The 26199-nt window shown below is 43.2% G+C and overlaps 1 protein-coding gene across 16 annotated transcripts in view; it reads right to left on the bottom strand.

Moving 5' to 3' along the window:
• CELF4 (CUGBP Elav-like family member 4) overlaps positions 1 to 26199 on the bottom strand; it is a 703272-nt gene that overhangs the window by 110485 nt on the left and 566588 nt on the right. For 11 of the 16 annotated variants that reach the window (XR_010994515.1, XM_068176591.1, XM_068176598.1 and 8 more), the window contains exons 4-5: positions 6737 to 6865; positions 1923 to 2002 (exon numbers count right to left, since the gene is read on the bottom strand). Coding sequence is in view for 15 of the 16 variants with exons in the window: in XM_068176591.1 (XP_068032692.1) it covers positions 1923 to 2002; positions 6737 to 6865 (209 nt within the window). In the remaining variant the exon portion in view is untranslated. The remainder of the gene's footprint in view (positions 1 to 1922; positions 2003 to 6736; positions 6866 to 26199) is intronic. The other 5 variants (XM_068176599.1, XM_068176588.1, XM_068176597.1 and 2 more) reach the window with 1 other exon arrangement.

Here is a 26199-nt window from a genome sequence, read left to right as displayed (position 1 = left end):
ACAGGAGGAAATTAATTTCCTCCTTGCTTTTTCTGTGAACTATTAGCATGTACTGTGAAGTTCAGCCAATCCATGGAAACTTGTGAAGCTGTGGAGACTTGATTCTGTGTCTGGGATGGCCATCTAGTAAAGGATAAATTGTGTTGCTTTTTCAGATACCCAGCTCTGGTTATTAAAGAATATTTCTATAACAGGTGTTTGAGTCAGATAAGTCAAGAGGACAAATGGTCCCATAAAATTGATCCATGAAGTGGCCAAATTCTTGGGTGTTTTGTGTATCCTAAGCTCAGGTAATACCACCAGGATGGAGTCAGAAGTTGTTTCCAGGTGGCTGTGAGATGAGTATATTTTTCTAATCCAAAGTGTTCTGAGAGTAGGAAGGGAAAGGCTTGGGGAGGAATAATGATATTTTGGGTATACTAGATCTAGATAAAATCTTTAACTCTCCTTGGATTTTGTCTGTTTTTTCACGTCTTCCTCTTGCCTTTGTCACAGGAATTTGCAGGGTTTTGGGGATGAGGACTGACTTTTTACTAAACATTTTGGTACTACACCCTACTGAATTGAAATTCTTGATGTCAGATTATAGACACTATCACTTTGGGTCAAAGTTTGAAAGAAAGTCACTAAAAGTACCTTTTTAACCTGTCTCAGGAAAGATGTCCATAATATATTAGTATGGGATGTCAGCATCAAGTCCAACATCTGGTTTTTTTTTAGGAGGAGCCTTTTAGGAAGAGACTCTTAAAAGTATTTAAGTACTTCACAAAATGGAGACCCCATATTTGAGGAGACTTTTTTGGTACCATCATTGGTAAACATGTACCATTTTTAAACTGATTTGTCTAAGATGGGGTTCCAAAAAAATAAGATCTTGATAGTTTGCTAGTTTTAGAAACCTTTTTACTTGTAAAAAATTTTCCTTTTTCATCCCTGCAAAGATCTAGGGAAAATCTGTCGGGCCCACTTTAAACTTATTTGGATAAATTCATGAATTTACATTAGAGTCTCTTACTGAAAGGGAGATTTTACACTCTCAAATATTTTTAATTGAGATTTCTTGTATCCTTTCCAAGTTGTCAACATGCTTCTTAGCCTTCCATTATTTACATTGTGAATAATTAGTAATAAAAATAATACACTATTATAATAAACCAAAACAAGTTGTACCAGATTTTCTTCTCTTACTGACAGTGGAGTGCCTTATATCCTTCTCTTCTCATGGTGGTGTACAAATAGCTATTTGCATAGAAATACAACCCCATTTCTATTTAAGTGAACAATCAGTCTTGAAACCCCATATGACTAGAAATATGTGCAAGTGGACTGATCCCTCAGATATTTCCTGGAAGATTCAGTAGTTGGTCTGACACACTTTCAAAGGGCAAGTGTAGGGGACCAAACTTATGCCTAGGTTGGTACTTCTGTGGTAACAGAGACAGGCAGCCCTGTTACTGTTGTGATTTGTCTCTAGCCCCTACTACCATGATGTGAACATGCTTCTCTCTGCTGAGTGCTGGCAAAAAGTTCTTCATCCTTTGCCTAGAGACTCTCTGAGGAGGGAAAATGAAAAAACCCTTACACACCAGTTTCTACTTGATTAATCTCTCTGAAATTTGAAAGGTTGTGCCCATGGCGAGTCTGACCCAAACTTTTTTTGGCATGTGTGAGCCATATGTCTTTTTTTTCAGGCCATCAAAACTGCTGGTGACAGAACACAGCACCCACTGGGGCCCTGTGCCTGTGAGGAATGACAGTGCCATTCCAGCCTTTCCTCTGATGAGTTAAGGACACCCAAGGCCTTGGGCCTTCATGGATGATGAGTTGCAGAGCATAGATAAATAATTTCTCCTCCTCAATCAGGCCACAGGGCAGCCAAGGCTGGCCCAATTCTCACTTGTCTGAGTTACAGAGCTACTCACCGGCATTGTCTGGCTGCCATGCAAGGCGTTGATGGCAGCTTGGGCCTCTGCATGTGAAGAGTATTTCACAAATGCACACCCTGGAAGAGGAAAAAGAAGAGTATAAGAAAGTTTGCATGGGTACCATGAAATTCCATCTAGCTAAGTATCCTGTCCTCAGAACTGACCAATAATATGGTTGTGAAGAAAGTATGACCAAAAAAATGTGTCCTGGTCCTTTTCCAGAGTCCAGACATCAGCAGCCTGAGGACCTCTTAAGGCTAAGCTGCTTCCAGAATTCCCACATTGCTTGTAATAAATACTGACAGACACAAACTTAGCAAGTACACCTTGAATCCAGTCATGTTTTGATGTCCACAGCTTTCCATGGCAGAATTTTGCACAGTTTTACAATTTATTGAGTGAAAAAGCTGTTTCTTTTATTTATATTAGACCTAATGATGAGTGTTCCTCCCTCTGTGGTTGTGAGAAACAACATGGAAGCATGTGCAAGTTATTGGAAAGCTGCACATTCGTGACACAAGCAACCACAGGACAAATGTGCAGAAGGCATTCAAGTTGCTTCAAACCCACAAGGTACCTTATCATATCACTTCTTGGTAGAGCTCTGTGACAGACTGCCCAGAGCTTGTCTTGGCTCCAAGCCACTTAGGTCTGGCAAAGCATGAGACACCTTCTGGTGAAGTAACAGGGGTGGAAGAGGTACCCATGTGTTGATTACCATCCTGCCGCCACTAAAACTTGCGTCTTAGTTTTTCATAGCTGCAAAGTCGGTGCCTGTGTAGGTGTTCTCTTCTGGACATTAGAGAAATGTGGGCAGTGTTTCTCTGGCCTGTTCTATTGCTGTGTGGGGAATCTCACACTGAATTCTTACATAAAGTTTTAGGGCAGAAAGGTGCATTTATGGATATGTGCTGGAGTGCAGAAATGATCAACACTTCAAGGGGTTACATGCACTTCTAGGGTGGGGGAAAGTATTGCCAACACTCCCAGCTACAAGCAAACTGACTCAGAGATGGGAAGGGTAATTTCCATATGCTAAGGCAGTTTCTGGAACAGATTGGGAGAGATCTGAGAAGTTTTGGCTTCCATCCCCTTCTATTACTACCAGTGACTTTTAAGCTTTTAATCAATTTGCAAAGCCCTCTCGGTTTCCCTGAAGGGGTGCAGATTGCAGGGCACGGGATGCCAGTCCTGACAGAGGGATGACTCTCCTTCAGCCCTTCTGCAGCATGTTTAGAAAGTCTTCACATCCTTTTGGATCCCTACAGTGCAGGGTGAAAGTAGAAGACACACAAAGTAGAAGAATGAACCCCAAAGGTTCCTAAAATCATCACTTCAGGCTGAGAGAAGTGAGATTGAAGAAAGTAGTAATAGCCCATTCTAAACATAATATACACATATAAAATAGCTTACAGTTCACTTTGAAGGCTGTTCACTTTGCGTCATCCTCTCAGCACTGTATTTCATGAAAGACCCAATGATTATTGCTAATAGTTGGATCTAATTTTTAAGGAGCTGAGAAGAGACAATAATGAGAAAATGAGATAGATAAACTTCAGCTGAAAACAATAGGGATCAATTATGACATAATCCCAGCCCAGCATTCCCAGGCTCCTGAGATACTGCGTCTTCCTCTCCATTAATCAGAGATAATCCAGAATTAGGGTGTTTAATTATTTGCAGAGATTCTTTTGTATTTTCTGCCTCTAAAAAGAAGATGCTGATTAGCAAATATACAAAAGCTTTCCAGTTCCAGTCACCAATTTCATTTAGAGCAGGATTTTTGACTGTGGTGCTGCTGTCATATTGAAGGCTTCACTCTTGTCAGGTGAAATTCACCCCTGTGCTGAGGGTCCTGATGGATCAGTGGAGCTGGATAAAGGTGGGAATAAAGGGAGTAGCAGGCATTTATCTTGTTTAATGCTCAGGATGCTAATGGGATCCCTCCTACTGCTTTCTATTAACTGCTTCCAGTAGGTTTTGAGTTAGCAGGATGAGTGAAAACTCAGCTTTTACTGGTGTAAATGGCAAGGCAATAGCAGAGATCCCCACATTTTGTCCTTTTTGTTTGTGCATTCAATCAGATGGCTTCTGTACACAACACCAGAAGTGCACATAATCTTCCTCCCCATTGTCACCAGAACTGCCTCCAGGAGCGGGTGAGCTGAGGATGTGAGTCATGTCACTCTTCTCAGAACAGTGGTGTCCTTTTGACAGGAGCAACTTTGGAGTGTGAAGGGATTTTGACACACACAGAGATATAACCTCTGCTGAACAGGGTGATACATGTGCTTAAGATTTTCTTGTTCCTTTGCTTCCAGACTAGGGCTGGAAGGGCTGCCCTAATTGTTTTGTCAGCTTTGAAGAGACTGCAGAATCAGGCCCTAGGATTGTAATTGCAGAGAGTAAGGCTCTTCTTGTGGACGGTGCTGTTGGAAATTTTTACTTTTTGAGATATTGAGACAGAATGTGGAATGGGAAAAATTAGAAAGAGAAAAAGAATATCTGCACAGAGAGCAGCAGCAACGAAGACTCAGTGGGTCCTTCCGGATCCACTTCAAGTCCCTCACCTGAGAAGTCCTGCACTCCTGCCTGGACCCTGGTGAGCTTTACCTGGAGTAGTGCAGAAGCACTCCATCCTCTCCCAGGAAATACAGGTACTGCATTCCCCTTCAGCATGAGAAATTCCTCAGTCCCAGCTCTTCTGCCACTTGGTCACCTGCTCCAGCCACTCTTCCTAGCACTGCAACTCATGCAGGAGGTATTTCTGCAGACCCTGAAGGCCACGGCCCATGGCTCAGGAGAGCACCCACAGATTCAGGAAAGGCTTAGGCAGATTTTTGGCTATGCCTGGACTGTGATGTGATTAAATTGGGGATCTGCTACCCAGCTTCTGAGAGCAGTGCTTGCACTGAGCTACCTGAAGGGTGTAGAGGCTCATCACAAGGATACCTGGTGGGTTGGGCAGGATTTTAGTGCATGGGATCTGACTGCTATCTGGAATTTAGACAATCTGCTTAAATCACAACTTACGTAGAATTTAAGCCTTATGGGTTTTACCCAAAATAAGTAGCTCACAAGCAATGTGTGTCACATATTGGTTTCTAGCAGATGGAAAACATTACAGACTGGGAATAACTTTGTGGGAGTTGTGGCTTGCCTGACTGTCTCCTAAGATAAGGGCACTAGCCTTAAGTTTTCCATTGGATTGACTGCTCTGTGTGCATGTGTGCATGCACGAAACTGTGTGTGTGTAAATTAGGAGCTTCACTTTCTCAGTAAATAGCACCAGCAAATGGAAGCTGGTAATATTAACTCTGTCAAGGCTCAGTATTGATCCTGAACAGCTCAGTGAAACATCAGCCTGAGACTGCAGCCTGCTAGCACTAATAATTAAACTGGTTAGCAATATGGAGCTGCCACTCAGATTCTGTCTTATAATGAAATTGTTTTAGAAAGAACAAAAAAAAAAGATAGAGCAAATATGAGGACAAGTCTATGGGTTGGATGTCCTCTGGAATTTGTTTCTTACAGAGCTCAGACTTTATTGCCTTGATTATTACTCTGTTTAACTCCTTTGTCATTAGATTTCATTGCAGGTGGAAGCAGACAGACTTTTTTTTGCTTTTCCCCAATTTACTGATTTTTTCAATGAATGACATGCTTAACTGTCTGCTGTTATGATGGTTGGAGCTTCTCTAGGTCATCCTAGCCTACTACTTCCCTGTGGGCCAGCCCTTGTCTTTGAGTGTTGTGGAAATAAAGTAACCCCAAAACCGAAAAAGGTGCCCGCAGCTTGTTTCCAGCCATTTATATCAGTAAGGCTGATCTGTGCTGATGCGTGTTGAACAGCTATGAGGCTGGTGTAAAGTATTGTTTTTGGCCATTGGTGATTTTATGGAATAACAATATCTTTCTCCAGTGCATCACTGTGATTTGGGTTTTTTGCCTCCCTGTTGCAAAAATGTGCTGGTTGATGTTGCCACTTGTCAAAATATCCAGTGAAATAAGAACTGTGTTGGCAGGACTAGCCTCTTCTCTGGTGTTGTACATGCCAACACAGTTTATGCTATATTATATGCAGATCAATATGTAATGGACACATTAGCTGCCAGGAGGAGAGGGTTTCCTACTCAGATTGAAGATATTTTGTCTAGAGACTTATGGAGGAAAAATGTGACCTTCCTGCACAAGAAAGAGGCCTCACTCTCATGCCTGGGCTGTAGCAGAAGATCTTTCTGCTATCCATATAAAAAAAAAAAAGTGGCAGAAGGAGGAAAAGCACCTAGTTTTACAATGAGGTATTTGCGTGTTTCAAACAGTAAATGTGTAATGAGTATAATATTTAAACTGGCACCTGTACCCCTGCAGCTGCAATCACTGGCTCATATTGGTCTATGCAAAGACCAGGTGAAGAAGGGAAAGACCTGGGGCTGGTGGATGAGAGACAAACAGAGGTGATAATGGAGCTGGTGAGTCAAGATGTAAAGTACCAATATTGGCTTTCTTTAAAGAACGAGTCATCCTGTTCAGTGGGTGGGGAGAGCACATCTTGAGTGAATCTAAAGGCCTTGTTCAGAGGGGAGGCATCAGTTTGCATGTGGTGACCCATAGCCCACTGGAGATGAGTGTTTTACAATGTCATCAGCTTTTTCCTCTGATGCACAAGCAGAGAGTGACCAGCAGAGTAAAAAAGTGCCTCCTCCTAAAGTAAGAGGTGCTGTTCTGAGGGCTGCATGATACTTTTGTCACACCAGAAAATGATATATGCACAAAGACCAGGGTCCAGCTCAGCACAAGCCATCCCTTACCTTTGCTGTTGCCATCGGGTCCCCGAAGGATTGTGCACTCCTCGATGTTGCCAAACGCCTCGAATAGCCTGCGCACATCGTCTTCCGACTGCTGCTTATTGAGCATGCCCACAAAGAGTTTTCTGTCTTCTGGAACAAAATAAAGAGATGCTTACCATATTTCAGGAGGGATGTGAAAGCCAAGATGGCTCAGTATCACATGCAACACAAACAGTGACTTCACCGAGGTGACACATCTCAGAAGCTGCTAGTCTTTTCAGGTGGCTGGCTTGAAAAAACTTAACAGCCTCTGACTTCACATGAGCACTTGAAAATAATCCAGCAAATTTTGGAAAAACCAAACCACCAAACAACAAACAAAAATGGTTTGGTTATTTATAAAATCATTATCTGCCTCTTAAAATCTAGGCACCAAAGTCTTCCAAATCAGCTGCTTCTGATCAGTTTTTGCAGTCAGTTTGCAGTAACTGAAATGACAACATTGCTCAGACTGCAATCCAAGAGGAATGTGATAAATATAGTATATTGGAACCAAGTCCAAATGAAAAATAACATACGTTAGTAGCCCTCACAATACTAAATAAGTTGCAGGAAAAAAATATTTAACATAAGCTTTTTAAAATCAGGATATAACGGAAGTCACAGCCTGTAAACTAGAGATTTGTCATTCATGCCCACTCAGAGACATGTATCTACAAGTTTGGATGAGATTTTTAATGCAAAGTTCATTTGAAATAAGCCCAGAGTTTTTGAAAATTAAATTGTTTTTTGAAATATAAAGTTAAGTTATACAACTGTTAATATCTGAGATAGCTCAGGTAGGTGGTATTTGACGCCAAAGCAGAATGTTTTCTGCTAGTGGATAATTGTGTTTTGAACAAGTATGCTCAGTTTGACTTAGGACTGTGCACTCACAGAACCAAATGTGTCCTGGGCTCATCCAGAGCCCCGTAGGCAGCAGGGGAGGGATGGGATTCTGCCCCTCTGCTCTGCTCTGCTGAGACCCACCTGGAGCACTGCATCCAGCCCTGGGTTCCCAGCATGGGAGGGACAGGGACCCTGGGAGTGAGCCCAGAGCAGGAATTGGAACTGGATGATCTTCAGGGTCCCTCCCAACCCAAATGATTTTACTGATTTTTACTTGGACTTAAACTAAGTTTGGGGATCTTCAAGAGACACCTCCAGAAAATATTGGTGAAAATGAATGATTGTCAGAAGGATCTCAGAGGGGGCTGAGTGATGCCTCTCAATCAGGTTTCTGTTCAAAGACTACTACCATTACTCCGAGAAAAAAAAAGGAAATTTACATAGTTTACATTGTGTATGTAAACAGGCCATTTGCACATGATTCATAAATGTCTTATTTATGATTCATTAAACACTATGTAAATGTGTGAACCAAGAGGGTTTTTTCAGAGCACGTTACAGAGCAGATGCAACTAATTTGAATAAATAGATGTAAATATCTAAATAATTTTTTTAAATTTAATTTATTTTTTTAGTGTACAGGTTAACCTAAAGCTGAACAAAACACTGGTTTGCAATAACCCTTTTCTGGCTGACTAATTGGGCAATTCATGTCACTTTTGTTCACTGAGAAATCACTGGAGTAGGCAATCTGTTCTGCTTCAAACCAGTGTTTGATCAAAATTTCCCTCTCCAAGATGCACCTGCACATTGGCAAATTACTTTACAGCCTTGGATGTGAATAATTTTTCATGCAGTGGCTATTGAATGAGGATATTAGGAGCTTTCAACCCTGCAGTCGAGTTATCCACAACAATGAAAAGTGTACTACCCACACAAAAGCAGGAATTATGTTGCCTTCAACTAGGCTGCTGAACTGGTAGGTTTAGGGAGATACAGGTACGCTTCTGATAGGTGAGAAAAACAGAAATAACCTTCTGATAGACCTATTAAAGTACGAAATATTCCTACTTTATGTTGGAATTTATTATTCAGAGAGGTGTTTTGAGGTCTTTGCTGGGTAACAAAAAGTTCAGACTGTAGTGGTGCACAAAGCCCACCTAACACCACACAGCTCGTAGGCTGTCCTCACGTCACAAGAAGGTGATTTGGACATGTGAAAGGCATGTTTTCCCAATGGCCAAAGTGTCCTGTAAAAGGGACTCCAAGATGTGAGGTACAAGCTTGGAGAAGTGGCTACTAAAGTTCACTGTGTGCTCTGGGGAGTATCTTTCAGTCTAGGGCATGATAGAGCCTTAGGAAACGAACCCAGTCCAAAGTCCAAAACTTTCCCAGCTATTGGAGGAAAACCTACCTCGCAAATGGAACCAACTTCCTGCAGGATATATTAGGAAGGGAGCAGATCAGCTGGAAAGGACTAGGAACATGATTGGCAAAAGGTTTTGCCTAGAAACTTTGTGCCTGTTAAATACTTCCAGCACAACAGAAGAGTGTTATATTCTACTTTATACAGCTTCCCCTGTTTCAAATAAGCTGCATCAGCAAAAACACTCCTCTAGCTGTGTAACTGTTTTCACCAGACATTTTGCTAATATAAATGTATCATTAAAAAAAAAAAATCACATCCCTCCTCTGTCAGCAAAACTCTCTAGTGTGGAACTGGCCTGAAACTGCCTTGTCTGGTCTAGTTTATGCAAAGCTGAAACCAGGTGTTTTAGGAACTGCTCAAATTATTATTTTACATCCACCCACCCTGCATCTCTGCAGTACACTGGGACTGCACTGGCTGGCAGATGATGTGGTGCTTTGGTGAGCTGCCCATGAGATGGTCATCTGACCATCAGGGGCAGGCTCTGTCAAAGGGGAGGATCACTTCCCCCAGGAGCTGCTGGTCCAGGGGAGATGGCATGAAGGGGATGCCATGAACAGCCACTGCCAGGACATCACCTCCATCTCCAAACCAGCATCCTGTCTCCCTGCTGAAAAACCACCCTGTGTAGTCAGGAGAATCATTTGTTATATCTGCCCTCTCAGAACTCTACACAATCACACTCCAGACTGATAAAAAATGAGTTGATTTAACAAGTTTTTACTTTCAGTAGTTTCTATAACAAAGTGCTGCATTTGCCTTTCACATTCCAGCTCTTTCAGGGAATTCAACACTGTGTTTTAACAACACCCCTCACATATCCTGAATAGAGAAAGGGAGGGAAGAGTCCAGCAGAAGGGACCATTTAATGTGTTCCAGGTCTTGGCTAATGAGTTTATCTTCTAATGGTCTTTTATGAGCCTGTTACACCCTGGGCATCATCATACACCACTTTTCCACATCCCAGACAAAAAACTGACATGCCAAGTGCCAAGAAGACTACTTCTGAATTGTAAATATGTCTAAAAAAATGCCATGACTTTGCAAGAATAAAATGAAGAGGTGATGTGCTGACATCATCAAGATGTGTCTTGAGCATGTGTGCACACCACTGGTGCTCCTCACCAGGTGTTTCCAGTGTCCTCTAGAGAGATTTGAGGGTGCTACATCAAAAATCTGAGTTTTAAGCTACACACAAGCCTGGAGCAGTCCTAGATTATACTGTCCCTAAGCTCTTCCTGCCTGTAGGATCTATTTCTACCAACAATAATCCACATATATAACCATCCTGAGTCCCATGCTTCCTCCTTTATCAGCGAGACATTGTTTCCACTACATGTGCCTCAGGATCCACACCTAAACTTCAGTGCACTGGGCAGACTCAGTCCCCTATCTCCTCCTCTCCCAGGCTCAATGTTCAATGCCATTTCAGACTATGGGACTGTGGGGCAAAAAATCTTCAGACGAGGCTTCCTAAGACATGGGTCCCTGAGGGGAGTGAGCACACGGTCAAGGAGAACAGAAATATCACTGTACAGGGAAGAAGAGAAGGATGAAAAAAGGCCAGGCATGAGCCCATGATCAGGGATGTCCCCAGCATGAGCTGTGGACTTGACCTTGTGCTCCAACCTAGACTGGTCTGTGGCCACAGAGAGGCAGTTGTACCTCGCAGTACCACACAGTCTTGCTCAATGGGGATGGGCACCCAGGAGGAGCATCCTCCATTTCCTCCCTGTGAGGGGAATGAAGACAGTGAGCTTACGCAGTGTGTCTAAGAGCAGGTGTGATGAAAGAAGCCTATTCCATATAGCATCCTCCATGCCACATGGCTCTGCATCAAGTATTCATTCATATCTGATCGTCTTCCCTTTGCTTTTGTGAGGAACAATCTGTCCAAATTTCTGTCTTTTACGTTTTCCCAAGTCAAAATCTCAGTTTCTATCTCATCTGAGGACTCCCCACTAACCTTGCTGCAGCAATATCCCCAGAACTGGCACCACTATGAGCTGTGACACTGCCCTGCAACATTGCAACTGAATATGGTGTCCATATGAGTCTCTTCTCCTCATGTTTTTGTCTTCCCTCATCATTGTACACCCCATTATCAGTCTTTTTCTACAAACGTAGTCCATCATGCCCACTCTGCCATGGAAATGTCCATGGGTGGATATTTTTGTATGTGGTGGCACAAAGGAGAGCCAAGGAGGGTTTTGCTGGTGAATTCTGATAATACTGAGAATTAGGTTCTTCTCAGGTCTACCCCATTTTGCCATAAATAAATCACAACAGTGACAGAAGGTAGCACTCCAAGATCCTCACAGGAGGACAGGAAGGGAGAGAAAGACCACTGCAATGGCAAATCAGAGTTCCTAGCGATGTCCCTATGGTCACATTTCCAATACCTCTGTGGAATCAGGCTTCCCTCTTCTTGACCACTCTGCCAGGAGTGGAGGCTCATGCCTGTCAGGAAAAGCTGGCTGCTATCGGAACTCACCCCTGGTTGGGGTGAGCCGAAAAGGTGGAAAAGTCTCTCCTCCAACCCGTGTCTCCAAAGAAAGACTCAGTAGTCTTCTGTCGTCCGGTCTCAAGGTAGTTTGTTGTATGTTACCTAAAAGATTTCTCCCTGAGCTGCTGCAGTCCATCCTGCAGTTGGGCAAAGGCACACTCCGACGCCCAGGGGGCTGGTGCCCTCCTTTATATCACACATTACGTGTTAAATGTTTATGGTTTTTTCCCAATGCCCATCACCTATATTGAATAGTGACTTTCTACTCTAAACCAATCTATGAGTGCCAACATCAAGAACATGGAGGTTAGGGAGAAGAAGGAAAAAGGACAGGGCACACCCCAGTCCCTCCATCTTAGAACTTCTGACCCCCATGTACAAAACTCAGACCCCTCTGTACAAGGCCTAAACCCCCCCTGTACAGCACTCAAAAACTCTTCCTCTCACTTTGTGACTACTTCTACTATAATATCTAAACTTTTGTGATTTCTTGTTCTTCCTGCAAGGTTGGTAAATTGTTACACGGGTCAGATTCAATGCCACAGGGGACTGTGGCTGCATTCCAGGGTCTCAGATGCTTCTGACCTGGGCCCAGAACATCCAAGAGTGTCCAAGGGACATTCTGTGTTCCAACAGCTGCAAGGCACCGTGGTGAAGAAACATAACTTGTCAGATAAATACACAACATCTATAGATAGACCTCCCTGTGGTGTTTATATGCAGCCTTGGCACCTTCCCCAGTGCAAATAGGGGTTAAATTATTCCCTGTTCTATTTGTATTTAAATGTAATATTTCCATGATGAGTGTAAGGCAGAGGTGTCAGATGGGCCTGGGCGAAGGAGGCGGCACACGTGAAAGGTGAAATAATAGAGTGCTGCAAACCAAGTGCCGAAAGGAGACGGGAAGGGGGGACACTGGAGTGAGGGGGAGAAGGGAGAGGACGGGCACTAATTAAAGAGACAGGAGGGACAATGAGATGCAGGATGTTTGACCCTCTGTGGAGCAAGAGGACAAGAACAAGAATCACAGCAATTGTGGAGGGACTGGGGGAAAATTAGGGTCACTCACAGGGAGACATGACACAGGATTGTGTTTATCCAGATAGCTCTTGCTAATGTTTGTGTGTGCGTGGGGGTACATTTAGATAAGGGTATATAAATACACTTGTGTTCTCGTATTCCTCATGCAAAACAAAGAGGTTGAATCCTTGTATCGGGAAAGTGCAAACCGGCTTTACCATCTAGAACTTCCGAGGTCTTGGAAATAAAGAGGGACAGATTCACCATCTCTGTGTCCCAGGCTATTTTATGTAGCTAATAATTATTTGTCCCTGCTGCTGTTCCCCTCCTCCCCAAACATGCTTGCACACACAGAGCGGGAGCAGCTGCAGTGCCTTGGTCCTAGCACTGGGAAGGCCTTTAAGCTTATTTCCTTGGCACTACAGCACAACAAACAAGCAGCCTAGAGAAGTTTTCTATGCAGGTGTGGGTAAGATGAAAAGCCAGTGCACAGGACCAAGTGGAACATTTACCAGAGAGGATGCAAGAAGCAGAGTTGATCTTGCTTACCCACTCTCCTGATTCATCCTTGGCAAAGAAGGAAGAGGAGCTAGCACTGAGAGTGTTCATGACATGAATACAATCAGAGTGGTTTGGGCTAGGAAAGACCTTTAAAGGTCATTTGGTCCAAGCCCCAAGCAGGGATTTCCTCAGCTAGAGCAGGTTGCTCAGAACCTTGTCCAACAGGATCTTGAAAGTGTTCAGGAATGAGAAACCTATAACCCCTCTGGGCAGCTTATGTCAGCGTTTCACCAGCTTCTTGGTGTAAAAAGTATTCCTTGTATCTAGAGTGAATCTGCTCTCTTTTGTTTGATAATCAGGAGTCCTTATCCCATTGGTAGTGGCGATATACAGAAGTCTGTCCCCACCTCTCATGAGCACCCTAAAGTACTTAAATACCCCAATAGGGTCTGCCTGAAGCCTTCTCTTCTCCTGGCTGAGCAATCCCAATTCTCTCAGCCTGTCTTCATAGCAGACATGCTCCAGCCCCCTGATATCTCTGTGGCCTGCTCTGGATACTCTACTACAGGTCCACACCCTTCTTATGGTATGGGCCCCAGAGCTGGGTGTAGCAATCTCTAAACCACAAAAACAGCCTCACAAAAACAGAACAGAGGGGTAGAACCACCTGCCTCAACTTTCCTTTCATGCAGTTCAGGACAAGGCTGGTTTCTGGGCTGCAAGAGCCTATTGCTGACTCATGTCCAGCCTTTCATCCCCCAGAACTCCCAACTCCAAGCAGTGGGATCAGGCATATGCCAAAGTCACGGTGGTGAAAAAGAGGTATAAACCTGGGTTTCTTTCAGACAGTCATGACCAAGGAATCCTCCACAGGTCAAAGAAGAAAGAAGGAGCTCGAGAGAAGAAAGGTGAGCTGCAGATGCCCTGAATGTTATGAAAGTTTGGTTTGAGCACTGAACTCAAATCTGCAAGCTCAAACCTGTCATTCTCTTGAGCCAGAGTGCACCGACACTCCCTTTAACCTCTGCTAATCAGGTGATCAATAGGCTAAAAGCAGGGCATTTCCCAGGGCCTGGGTTTCACACTCCTATTGCCATTTTCACAGCAGTCCTACAGCTACGTGATGATGATTACCACCCTTTCCACAGGGGAAGTGATTATGAATACTGTTGTAGCTAATTGTAAATTAGCTAATTATCTTCTCCATAGTACCTTGCTGGAAAATACATGAACCTTGTAAAATAGAGGTGCTTCAAAAATTAGGTTGGGGGAAAAGATCCAACAAGATTCAAAAGCCCAAACAACAGAAGCATAGTGCTACCTAACTCCAAACAATAGCAAACAAACCCTCCTTCCACCTGCAGCTCCTATTTGGCCCCTTTTCCCTCCTCCTCCCCATATCAAACAACACCCTCAAGGGGCTAATTCTGCTGCAGGCTTTAAAATGTTTGCTGAGTTCACCTCCTCCTTGCAGCTGGGTGTTGTGGGGCATCCCTAAACACATCTTAGCAGGACTGATTTCTTTGCACTGATCTCTCCCCCTCCTCCCTCCCTGGTTTGGTTTTACTTAACAGATCCTTTATATCCCATACGTTAGCAGATATGATTGCACAGCTGCTGGTCTCCAACTGCTGGAGACAGAGGCTTTGAGACACCCGGGCTAGAGAGAATAACAGCTAATCTGAACAGCTGTGTGACGGGGACAAGCGCAAATGAATATAAGCCCAGGTGTGGGAGCGTAATTCTCCTGTGCAAAGAAGGAAGCTCCATCCCACAGGTGTGTTACTCTCCACTGTTGCATGTCAAAAACTTAGTTTGAAGGATTTCTCTTACTTAATTGCTTGGCTGCACTCTGAGCCTTGACTTGGACATGGATCCTGTAAACAGAGTGAAAGAACAGCTAAACAAGAGACAGAGGGTCTGCCTGACTCTGTTTGCTGTCTCTGGCAACAGCCAGTTTGCATGTCTAGGGAAGAGTAAAAGAATAGGGAATTTTGTTGATCCCCCCAAATATTCTCCTAGAATCAGTGCTCTGCAATTCAGGGAATTCTGAAGTCTGCAGTGTGGGGATTTTTGTTTGTTTGTTTTGGTTTGGGGTTCTTTTTTTTTTTTTTTTCCATATGTAGTAGTTTCTGAAGTGTCTTTCTTTGATGTAATTGTTCAGTGGACTTTTGAACCCGTGTGCACTTGCGAGCATCCAGCACATCCTTCAGCAAGACATTCTCCAGCTTAAGCACGCACTGAGTCGGGAACTTCTTCCTTCTGCTTATTTTCAACATGCCACAAATTATTTTCAATAGATAGAACCTAGATCTTGCTTTGGGAAAGAGTGAAAATCATTCCTGATCCAGTTTTGGAAGAGTGGACCCATGAGGATTCAAGAACTTGAAGCTCTTTTCCGTACTTTTCAGACTGGGTTTTGGGACTCCTGAGTCCCATTTTAACCATGCTTTGGAAACTAGGGAAAGCAAAACCACTTTTCTCTTAGAGTGATTTGTTATTCCTGGTACCAAAGAGATGGATGACTGTGCAGTTACTGTTATTAAATACTTATATCTCTGCCCAGGACAGTGGCCTCAGTGGAAATATGGCCTACACTGATTACCCAGTGAAAAAGGCAGCCTCAGTTTCCCCATCTGCAAAAAGACTAATTGGTGTTTGCAGCTGTTAAAACTGGGCATTGGTGAGGTTTGCCATACTCCAGGAGCACAGGTAGCCCTGGCAGAAATAGTAAAATGTACCTGGCAGGCTGGGAGTCAGATCTGTGGCTGAACCCTACAATGGCTTCTATCGGATTTAAGTGGCTGGAGCTTTCCCAGCTCCTTTTCACGCAAGAGTGTGGGGGTAAGTGAAGGCAGGGTTTAGTCCTCAATAAAAGGATACTTTGGAAAATTACACTGACTGTGAATCTTGGAGTTATCTTACAGAGATTTTCATGTCCTGCACTAATGTGACTCCTAAAGACAGCGGCACAGTGATCAAGGTGCTTGTGTCCAAGAAAACACAGATATTGGCTGCTGTTGGCCCTGTGAGAAACGGGAAGAAAATTAACTTGTTGCCAGATGTCAAACCCAATGTCTAAAATGATGTTTTTTAAATTAAACATGACTAGGCCTATTCTATTCTTTCAGTGTCCTAGTCCATACTAGAGTCCTACCTTCCTGAGAGGAAGGACCTGCTATACAGGGAACTGGGAGAGGTCCTTGATGTGCAGCAGCTGTAAACCACATCCAGGTATTGTCTGGGAGACCAAGCGTGGTCTCCCAGGATGGAAAGCAGGATGGAAAAAGTGCAGAGCCACGATGAAAAATGGAAGGACATGGAGGAGACTGTTCAGAGCAGGAGTGTGGGTATAGTTTGGGTTTGGCAGGTCTGTGCTGCTGTAACAACACCCTCTGTGCACCAGCACTGAAGTGAAACCCAGACGCAAACCAAGAGCCTTCTCTGTGCAGTTCTGATGAAAACACACTCAGGCTTCCTCTGTGCACATAGGGTATGGACAAAGCTTTGGCCATAGGCCAAGCAAGCCCTGCCATGAAGACATAGCCTAAACGATCCTAACAGCAGACTCTTCTTGTACAGCTGCAAATATTATAACCCCAAGACAAATATCTGTAGTTCTGACTTGCTGAACAGCACTGTCACAACTGTCCATTGCCAAGAGATGTGCAGATTCCCTCTGCAGATCTTAAATGACAGGTTTTATGGTGTTTGATATTGAGCCGGGAAAACAACTTGAAAAGATCCATTTTATTTGTAGCCCTTGCTTTGGAAAGCTGCTGGTGAGAAAGGTCTAAAACCCTGTGCCAGGCAAAGCATAAAGCCTCTGCCTCTGAACTGTGCCTCACAGCTCATAATTCTTCTTAGTCGTTATCTGAAACACACAACTGGAATATTTTTGAGAATTGTTCCTGAGGCAGTGCTGTTTAGGAAAAGGCTTGGGAGTCAAAATCTGGTCTTTCTAAACTCAACCTATAGCCTAAACACACACTTTCTTTTCACAACTCTGCCACAACAGAAAGAATATCTGAATCTAAAGCAACCTTTAAATCATGAAAAAAAAGGTAAAAATTAGACCTCTTTTCATAGCTATTAGCAGGCTGTTCTTACAGTTCCCATTTCCTAGGAACAACCCTGGAAACGTTCTTGGGAAAAAGCATCTAAGTAGACCCAGCAAGGAAGAGTGGATGTGTCATAGCAGCTGTGCTATGACTAAACTTCACAGGAATTTACATGACTGTTTAGGCTCCTTCCTCCTGTGAATCCACAAATATTATCTCGGCCCAGTTTGATGGATTTCCAGAAGAAGAAGGAGATGACGAAGAAGACTGTCTTGTACTATCAAATGACACCTCAAATGAATTGTGATTTATGCTTTTGCACTCATCTTTCAGTGGCAGCTCAGATTTGAATACAACTCCTCTTGCCTTTGGTTCTGGGGGATTTAACAGATCTTAATTCCTATGTGTAACATCCCCTTTTCACTCTGTGGCCACACAAGGTTGAGGCTGAGCCTGAGGGGCCATTTGGTTTTCACACCCATTCAGAGCAAAGCTTAGAAGCTTCTTGACAAACTCTGCAGGGTCAGTGGTGTCAAGACTGGTATGTCAGGAAAATAAGTTTCAGTTCCTAAACTCATCTCACTGGTGACCTGACGAAGCTTTGAAACCCCTTCCAGAAGCCTAGAAGGCCAAGACATTAATCTGTGGTAGCACTCCAGCCTTGAGCACTGAGGACTATTGAAACAGCATGGGCATGGGCAGGAAGGGGGGTGGGAAGGACATATTTTCTCTTGCAGGAGCTGGGACGACATTTCAGATCAAATTAAACTTCAGTTTTTAAAGACTTCAGTGGAGGTAATTGAAACACTTCCTCACAATTGCCTGAACCTAAGTGTTATCTCTCTTTTCCTCTGTATATCATCCCTTTTCCCCCAAGCCTGAGACAGCCCCGCACGGCCACAGCCTCCTTAATATTAAAGACGGTGATTAAATGGGATTCGCCAAAAGACAAAGGGCTGAAAACCTGCCAATTGTTAATCCCTCCTTTGCTGTGCTTAAAAATTCCATTTTCTTCATTTGAAGAAAGGAGGGGGGGAAGAAAAGAGAATTATACGTCTATGTCTAATTTAAATTCTGGTGTCGCGGGTCCTGTTCCCTTCTCCCTCTCTTGACGTCTGAATATATTCCTTTATTACCATTATTACAGCTTTCTGATTGCATTAAAATTCATCCACACGCCTCTCTCCACATTCCACTTTTCTTTTGCCAGTTTTTTTGCTAATTCCCTTTTTCTCTCTCCCCTTTTCTCCCCACTTTCAAATTATACAGAATGTCATTAAAGATCTCCACAAAATGCCTCAACTCCCTTCTCTATTGCTTTTATAAACTTCCTGGCTTTTTTCCTCTCCATGCCCTCATCTACAAACAAAGAAAATGAAGAAAAGGCAAAAGAAAACAATAATAATAAAGGAATCCAAGCAGCACGTCTCAGAGGTCTTAATAACACCTTTCCTACTTCATACAGCTCTTAGCCTAATGTTCACTTCAGTTATGAAGCTGTATTTCACACAGAAGTTTTGTGCATTACTTGTTTGTTGCTGTACCTGGAATCCTTAGATAAAATCAAAAGTGGAACTTGCCAGGCTGTTTTTATGAGCATGTAAAGAGATAGTCTTGCCTGTAAGCGTAAGCAGAAAAATAAGGCTGGGGAAAAAAAATAATTTCACCCTGCTTTATGGAGCAAGAGCTGAAATCCTGAAAGGATTTGCTTGTGGATGTGAGCAGTGGAGCTGGTCATACGGTGCATGTGGTGGATAGTACAAGACCAGAACCCCAATAGCGTCCACCTAGTTAATCCTCCAGACATCCCACTGACTACTGGGACACCCTTACAGTGACTTTTTCCCCTCAAGGCAAGTCGCCTAAAAAGACAGCATAACTTTTGTTAAACCAGTTCCACTCTATCTGGGTGGAAGTCCCATTTGGAAGATTTTATTGGTAAAAATGAAGATGAGAATGGGACTCTGCTTCTATATAGAACACACCTGCATATAGGCAGCTGAACAATAAGGTGGAGACACATGATGTGGTGCCAATGTGATTAGGCTAGGGTGTCTGATCCTCCCAACCTATCCTTGTGACTCTCCTAGCCCAGCTGGCAGGAAAAAGCTGCTATTATGAAACTTTAATGCATTCTTGCCGGTTCTTCCCAGGGTGCCTAAGTAGGTTTTTTGTTATTGTTGCTACTTTTATGTTTATTTGGTTTTTGGGTTTTTTTTTTTTGCTATTATTATTTTTGTTACTGTCACCCTCAATTACCCTGATATAATGAAATGACTGAAACTGGCTGAAAATTGGATTTTTTTTTCTATAAGAAATACTGATGTCTCAAAAAATGTACTTCCACTTTGAATTGGAGAGGCCAAAGTTCTTGTGAAACAGAAATTCTTCAGTTGTGAAATGTTACAGGGTATTGTCTCAGAGGAATAAAAAGCCTTTGTCTTAATAACCTCAAAACATAAAATATATAAAGCAGAATGACTGTGGTTTTCAGCCAGACAAAAGAAAATATATTTTCACACACTGTATGAATAAATAAAAGACATTTCTGTCATGGGATGTTGCTGAATGCAAGAGTAATAAATTAGCTCCAAGGCGAATGAGACAGATTAGTGTTGCTTATGTCCACTCAGTGCTATAAAACATGAATATCCAGATGCAAAATCTATCTTAGTCACTAAACCTCTGTCTGCTGGAAGCCAGAGGGTCGTAGAGGGAGGATCACTCTTCATAAAAGCCTTGTTCCTACTGTTTCTAATGGGCACTGATGGAACAGAGGATGTTGGACTAGACAAACCTTTGGTCTAACTCAGGATGGAAGCTAGTGGTTTAATACAATACAGACTTGAAACAAAATTAAATCAAAAAGGTCCCGTTAAAATGATAGATTTGTACCTCCTGAAAAGAGAGCTCAATGCATTAATTAAAAAAAAAAAAAAAAAAAAAGATGTCCCCTGGCAAAAATTTCACTGAAATGAATCTGTTCCAGGGGAATGCTTTGCCTGTTACAAAACTACACATTGGGCTAGGCACCTGTTCCTTTGAAATACTTTGGCCATCTTGACAAATGACCCAGGAAATGAATGGGTCTGCTTCAGGATGTCACCCAGCAGGATCTGGTTTGACTTATCCACATATTCATTTAGACTGCTACCCTAAGATGTGTCTGAGGAGGAACATTATATTCCAGTGATGCTACACCAGTGCTTGAAATAAACACTGGGGATTCAGGGTTAGAGCTGAAGCTTACTGAAATTAATGAAAAAGAGTGCCACGGAGCCTTGCAGGCTTTGGATCAGACTCCTGATTTGCTGAAACACTGCTCAGATGTTCCTGCCACTGCTGGGTACTGCAGATTCTCCCTGATGCAGAACAACGTCTTACACCCATGCCAGGAGAGATCTGGTGACGACAGAGCAGAAGGACAGCAAGAGCCTGGACTACACCCAACACACCTTTTCTGTGCCAGGGTTTGGTAGTCTGCATGTATTTCCCTGATTTAGCCTGTTTGCTTATACTCCTTTCACCGTTCTGTTGCAGTAAGGAAAAGAAAACAAACCCCCTGTGAAATCTCCTGCACAGGCAAAACTCATCCTTCCTCTGAGTAGAAGACTTTCCTGCAAATCTCACCCCAGGTTTTAAAACAACACTGCAAAGCAGTGAAGGAATGCAGTAAAATTGGGATCAGACAGGATGCCCTGAAATGCCAGGCAGGGCTTGCAATAGAATTTTTAATCAACACGCTCACAGGGGAACTTTCTTTCAGTGACAGTAATATTCAGAACACACTTGTCACTAAGTAAAGCCAGCTGGACCCAAAAAGAAGTTATCCATAGAGGTGGGATGTCCAGAGCCCTTTCTGGAGTCCTCCAGTCAATTTTTCTACTTGCATTTGGGCTGGTTTCAAACTAAGGGGAGACCCATCCCACTGAGCACATTGAGCCAAAGATTTCTCCTCTTGGGGAAAGCCTGGCTACTTTCTTTGATGTCACTTAGCATCTCCCTACAAACATTTTATTGAAGATTATTTCTTCCATCCACCTTCTCACCCCCACCAGCTCTCAACTCCAGCTGGCTTTAAATGCCACTGTCATTTCCATCCGCTGACAGAGCTCTTTAACTGCCGCGCCGAATGGCATTCGCTAAAACCAACTAATAGAAGGAAATGAGGTTAACCTTTAAGAAAGGTGAAAATGAGCTGGGTGCTATGCCAGCAGTAAAGAATTAGTTCATAAACAGCCTCTCGCTGCAGAGGCGGTTTAATGCAGGCACTGGTGCTGCTGGCAGGGCTGTGGACAGGTGGGTCTCAGGGGCAAGCTTGGTCAGGAGAAGGCTTGGCACCCCTCCATTCACATAGCTTAGTCAGCCCTTCCCTGGTGAGCCTGTGGGGACGGTCCCACAATTCTGATTTTGGCTGCTATGGTCTGAAATCACAGCAAATAGGCGTTGCATGTAGTGGATGCCTATGACATATTAGTGGCTTGCATCTACAAATCTTTTCTCCATGATCTTCTCTCACATGCAGGAAGATGGGAGTCCTCAGGGCCAAATCCTGCCTTGTCTGTCTTCTTGTTGTGTTTCTCCTTTCCATCAGTCTGTTTTAATATTTCTCAGCTTAGCCCAACACTACCTAGTAACTCTCACTGAATGAGGGCTCTGCTTCTGTAAAAGTAGCATAGCTGGGTGCCCTTGACCTATCTGAAGGACCATTATTGTCCTCATGTTTCCTTCAGGATTAATGAATTTGTCGTCTTGCTTATCAAGAGTTAGATAAAATCCAAGCTTTAAACCACTCCTTGATCTTACATGTGCCACTTGAGCTCATACCCGAGACCCTATGCTATAGAACTCATGGAGGAATGCAAAAGGCAAGAACTGAGGACAAAAGACTTCTATACACCTGCAAGAAAAGGGGCATCTCTTTGTCTACTCATAAGATTCATGTGTTCAAGGCCTGGTTGTATTTGGCTATGAACAACCTTGCCTGGCAGAATGGGGTCCCTGCCTGTGGCAAGGCTGTTGAACTGGATGAGGTTCTTCTTAACAGCAGGTGAGTCTTAATAGGGGGGAACTCCCTTACCAGTATGGGCATCAGAAGGAGATGCAGCACAGTGCCATGATGGGAGCAAGACAAATATTTGTCAAGTTGTTTTCTCCTGACAGTGCTCTGCTTCATCTAATTTTAATTAGACCAGAGAGCCTGAAGGATGCATATACTACCAACTGTATCAACAACAACTGGCAGTATAAGATGGACTCCATATGGAGTTTGTCTCCTGTTTACAGTCAGTTTATATAGATGCATTTCTGTTTTTTCACAGAAGTGTTCTGAAGTTGGTCTTTCATCTCAGCCCTGCACAGTGCTGCCCATACTATTGTCTTTCTCTTGCCATGGCATATTATCCATGTCAAAAGTGTTTGAAACGGAAAATTATACACCTGGACCAAATGATTAGTAAGCATAAATCTAGAAAACTTCCTAAAACAAGATCTTACTAGGTATAAATCAACATTACAGACATACACTGTGCAATGATAGAATTATTTGTCCCACCAACACAGCTAAGGCAAGATCAGCAAATATAAAAACCTGTTATTCCATTCCTACTCAATGTTATTAAGAGAAATTAATTGACTGATTAAGAGTAAAGGACAAGTTTCAGAAAGGTGTTTCTATTTACTGTCCACATAGTAAAAAATGACCCTCCACAGGCTCTTTCCACCTCAGATTTCATCATTATTAATAATGCTTTTTGGCTAACAATGCTTTTTGGGATGTGTGGAGAAACCAGGACTGTACAAGCCAGATCTAAACCTGGCTCTCGTCCCTATTACTGCAACAGTACTGTAACTGTGCTAAGGGGAGTCATCTCTTCCCTTCATCAGTAGCCAGGACTCAGAGAAACAGAGAGAGGCAGAGAGCGAAGGTGCTGTTTTATAGCAAGCCTTTTCTGAGCTTGAGAGCTCACTGTGCTATTATTTTCCCTTTTCCCCTCATTTCAGGCCTTTTTTGTGTTTCATGTTTGGCCCTTGGCAGGCTGAGAGACGTGCTGACAAGTTGTAACTCTCACTCAGCTTGGCGAGGGCTTTGTTCTCTGTGTGCGTGGCACAGACTCGCTTCCTCTTTCGAAATGTGACAGCGAGCGATAACACTGACACAGAGAGCCAGCGCCCGGGCTCGGCGCGCTCCCCGTGCTAAAGACCCTCTTCAGTGATCTGCAGCATCAGTCAGGAAGCAAAGATGGGCATTGCACAGGGGAAAATATAATAGTACCAAACTCCTTTCTCCCCAAACCCCCTTAACCCCAAGCTAGTCAGAGGCTCACATGCCTGATTGTTCAAAAGGGGTAGGGGTCGGGTAGGGGTCCCCCTCCCTACCTGAGATGCCCACAGAGCTGCATCAGGGGGCTGAACCACTGTGCTGAAGCCATCCTGCTGCTGCCCTTCAGCCAGCAGGGTTGGCTGTGTTTTGGCTAAAATGTGTGTCCTGTTGAGGGAACAACTCTTACTACGAGGACAACAGGCAGAGCAACCGATAGCATCACGGCTTGCTTTGATGTGCATCCTCTTGTGACAAGAGCCTGTCTCTGACTTCTCACTTTAATGTGTTTGGCATCATGTTCAAATTAGAAAAGTTTTGGAGAAAAGTGCAGCCTCTCTCCAGGTGATTAAAGTGCTCTTTTGTATATAGCCTATTTTCCCTGAAAAGATACTTCCATAGAGGGCCAAGTCTCTTGGAGCTCTGTCAGGCAAGGATGAGCACAACTTTTCCAATCTGCCACTTAGAGGCATGTGTTTCATTTATACAGGTTTTTGAAAAAAATTATTACAGTTTTTAAAAGACGAATGCTAAGCTTGGTTCGGTTTTCTCAAGTATTCTCTCTACCAGTGTCACCTACTAAAAAATCATCTTTGTTTTCTTCATCCTTCAGGTTCTTTGTTTATATAGCAAGAAGACCCCCAGATGGTTTTGCCCACCACAGTGCTGGGAGATGATGTTGTCTTCCTCAGCTGTGCTAGCCACTTTTCTATGTCATTGCCTAGGTACTTTTCTAGGTTGCTGTCTTATGAAATACAACCCCTCATTCTTTAGGCCTGTTTTGCAGCCCTATTCCACCCTGAGTCAACTTAGATTTGGTTCTGCAGAAACACGCACATAATGTCTTAGCCAGCTGAAGCTTGTTCAGAGTGACCTAAGTGACTTAGATGACTCTGTATCAGAATTCTGTCCTTACAATTTTCCATTTTGGGTTATCCACAGATTTTATCAGTTGGGATATTTAATTCCACATCATTCATGACAATGCTGACTAGCGTCAGAGCTGGCTACTGATCCGTGTAGAGCTCTGTTGCAAATACCCTCACTTTATCATGGTTTCTCTTTGACAACTGCATTTTGAGATTTGTCCATTACCCACTTCTTAATCCATTTAATGTCCACCCTCTTGAACACTGTGCTCAGCAAGAACTACAAGGAAGTTCCAATTCTAGAGAACCTTTACAGCTCAAGATAACTTAAACTGATAAGGAAAACTCAATCAGTCAGTTTTGCCACGGGAAAGATAGGATCTCAAAGACACATAGCCCCTCTCCTTCCTTCCCTTGCCTCTGGCATTGTTCCCTCTCCCAGCTTGAACAAGCAGGACTTCACCTCAGCTGCAGCACCATCCTCTAACAACAGTATTTATGTAATACTGCATTTTCCTTTCTCCAGATAATGCTATAGAAGTTGGGCACAGACCTCAGTTGTTTCTGTTCTTCGCTCTTGGTTATTGCAGCTTATTTTTAATGTCTGGTTCACTGGCAGGTTATGTTTGCTGTGCGGGTGTAGATGTTATCTTTGCAAATACAGTGACTCAACTACCCTAAGAAGGACCCTGTTCTTCTTTATTATATTCTTGCCACTATTATGTCTGCAGGACCCTGGGATTAAATACCCACTTACAAGCTACTCCCACTGAGATTGTGAGAGCTGGAGAGACCAGCAAATAAAGGAAACCAAAGTCATAATTCCTAAGAGTGTTTCATGTAACAAGAAACACAGGAAAAATTTTTCCTTTCTCCACCTCAATATCTTTTTTCCTGGGAGCAAAAGCAATTGTACTGTATGCACGCAGAGACTTCTCTGCACAGTGAAGCAATGTAAAGGCAATAGAGTTCTTATCATTCAGCTTCCCTGAATATTTCTATGAGTTCGAAACAAAGCCCAGGTCCCAGCTGGGATGACATTTATTTAGCATATGTAATGTTAACCAAAATATGTCAGGGAACATGCATTGAGTCCTGCTTTGTCTTTTTCACTGTTTCACTATTGGCTTCCACTGTCTCTTTTTTTGACCTGTTCCAGCCAGTTTGTCCCAGACTGAGGAAGATCTAGCCCTGGGTAGTGTGGTGGTCCTTGGTCTTACAGAGAGCTACTTGTCCTATCTTTTTTTTGGGCAGTAGCTTACACCTTATCTAAGTTGAAGCTAGGACCCAGAGAGCAGTAGCTTGAAGGATTTAGGTGCAGGTTTTCCTGAATTTTAACAAAAACACTGAAAGTTTGCCCATCAATAACCCACTCATGAATAAGATACAACAGTTTGTCCCCAGGTCCCTAAGGATTCACCTCACATTCAACAGACAGCCTTTTATCTCCCTGTTTTTGCTGTCAGATGTGAGAGTAGTTCTGGGCAAACATCTTTATTTTCTTTTTTTTTTTTCATCTCTTCACATGCAATCCAGGGGAGTTTTGGCCTTGGTTGTTTTGATACTCAATTCTGAAAGAGCATGCTACCACAGCAATGATAGCAGACTTAACGAAGGTCTGACATAATCATTCAAACACTGTCTAAGTAGTAGTAGGTGTTGGTGTTGGCCCTGATTCAGGCTTGGGGTGACAGAGACCCACAGAAATTAAACAGATGCACAACCTGCAATAGACTCTGGGGACTGTGAGCTCTTGCCTTGCAGCACACCCCTGCAGAAAGCATGATCCTTTCTTCTGGACTTTTCTACAGCATTTTTCAGAAGACTAGTCCATAATCCTGACTTCAGAGAGCTCTTCACAGGCTGCCAAAATTATATTAAAGTGCAAGAT

The sequence above is a fragment of the Anomalospiza imberbis genome, chromosome Z (genome assembly GCF_031753505.1).
Source record: "Anomalospiza imberbis isolate Cuckoo-Finch-1a 21T00152 chromosome Z, ASM3175350v1, whole genome shotgun sequence".
Classification (NCBI taxonomy): Eukaryota; Metazoa; Chordata; class Aves; order Passeriformes; family Viduidae; genus Anomalospiza; species Anomalospiza imberbis.
This window is presented reverse-complemented; position numbering and strand designations above follow the sequence as displayed.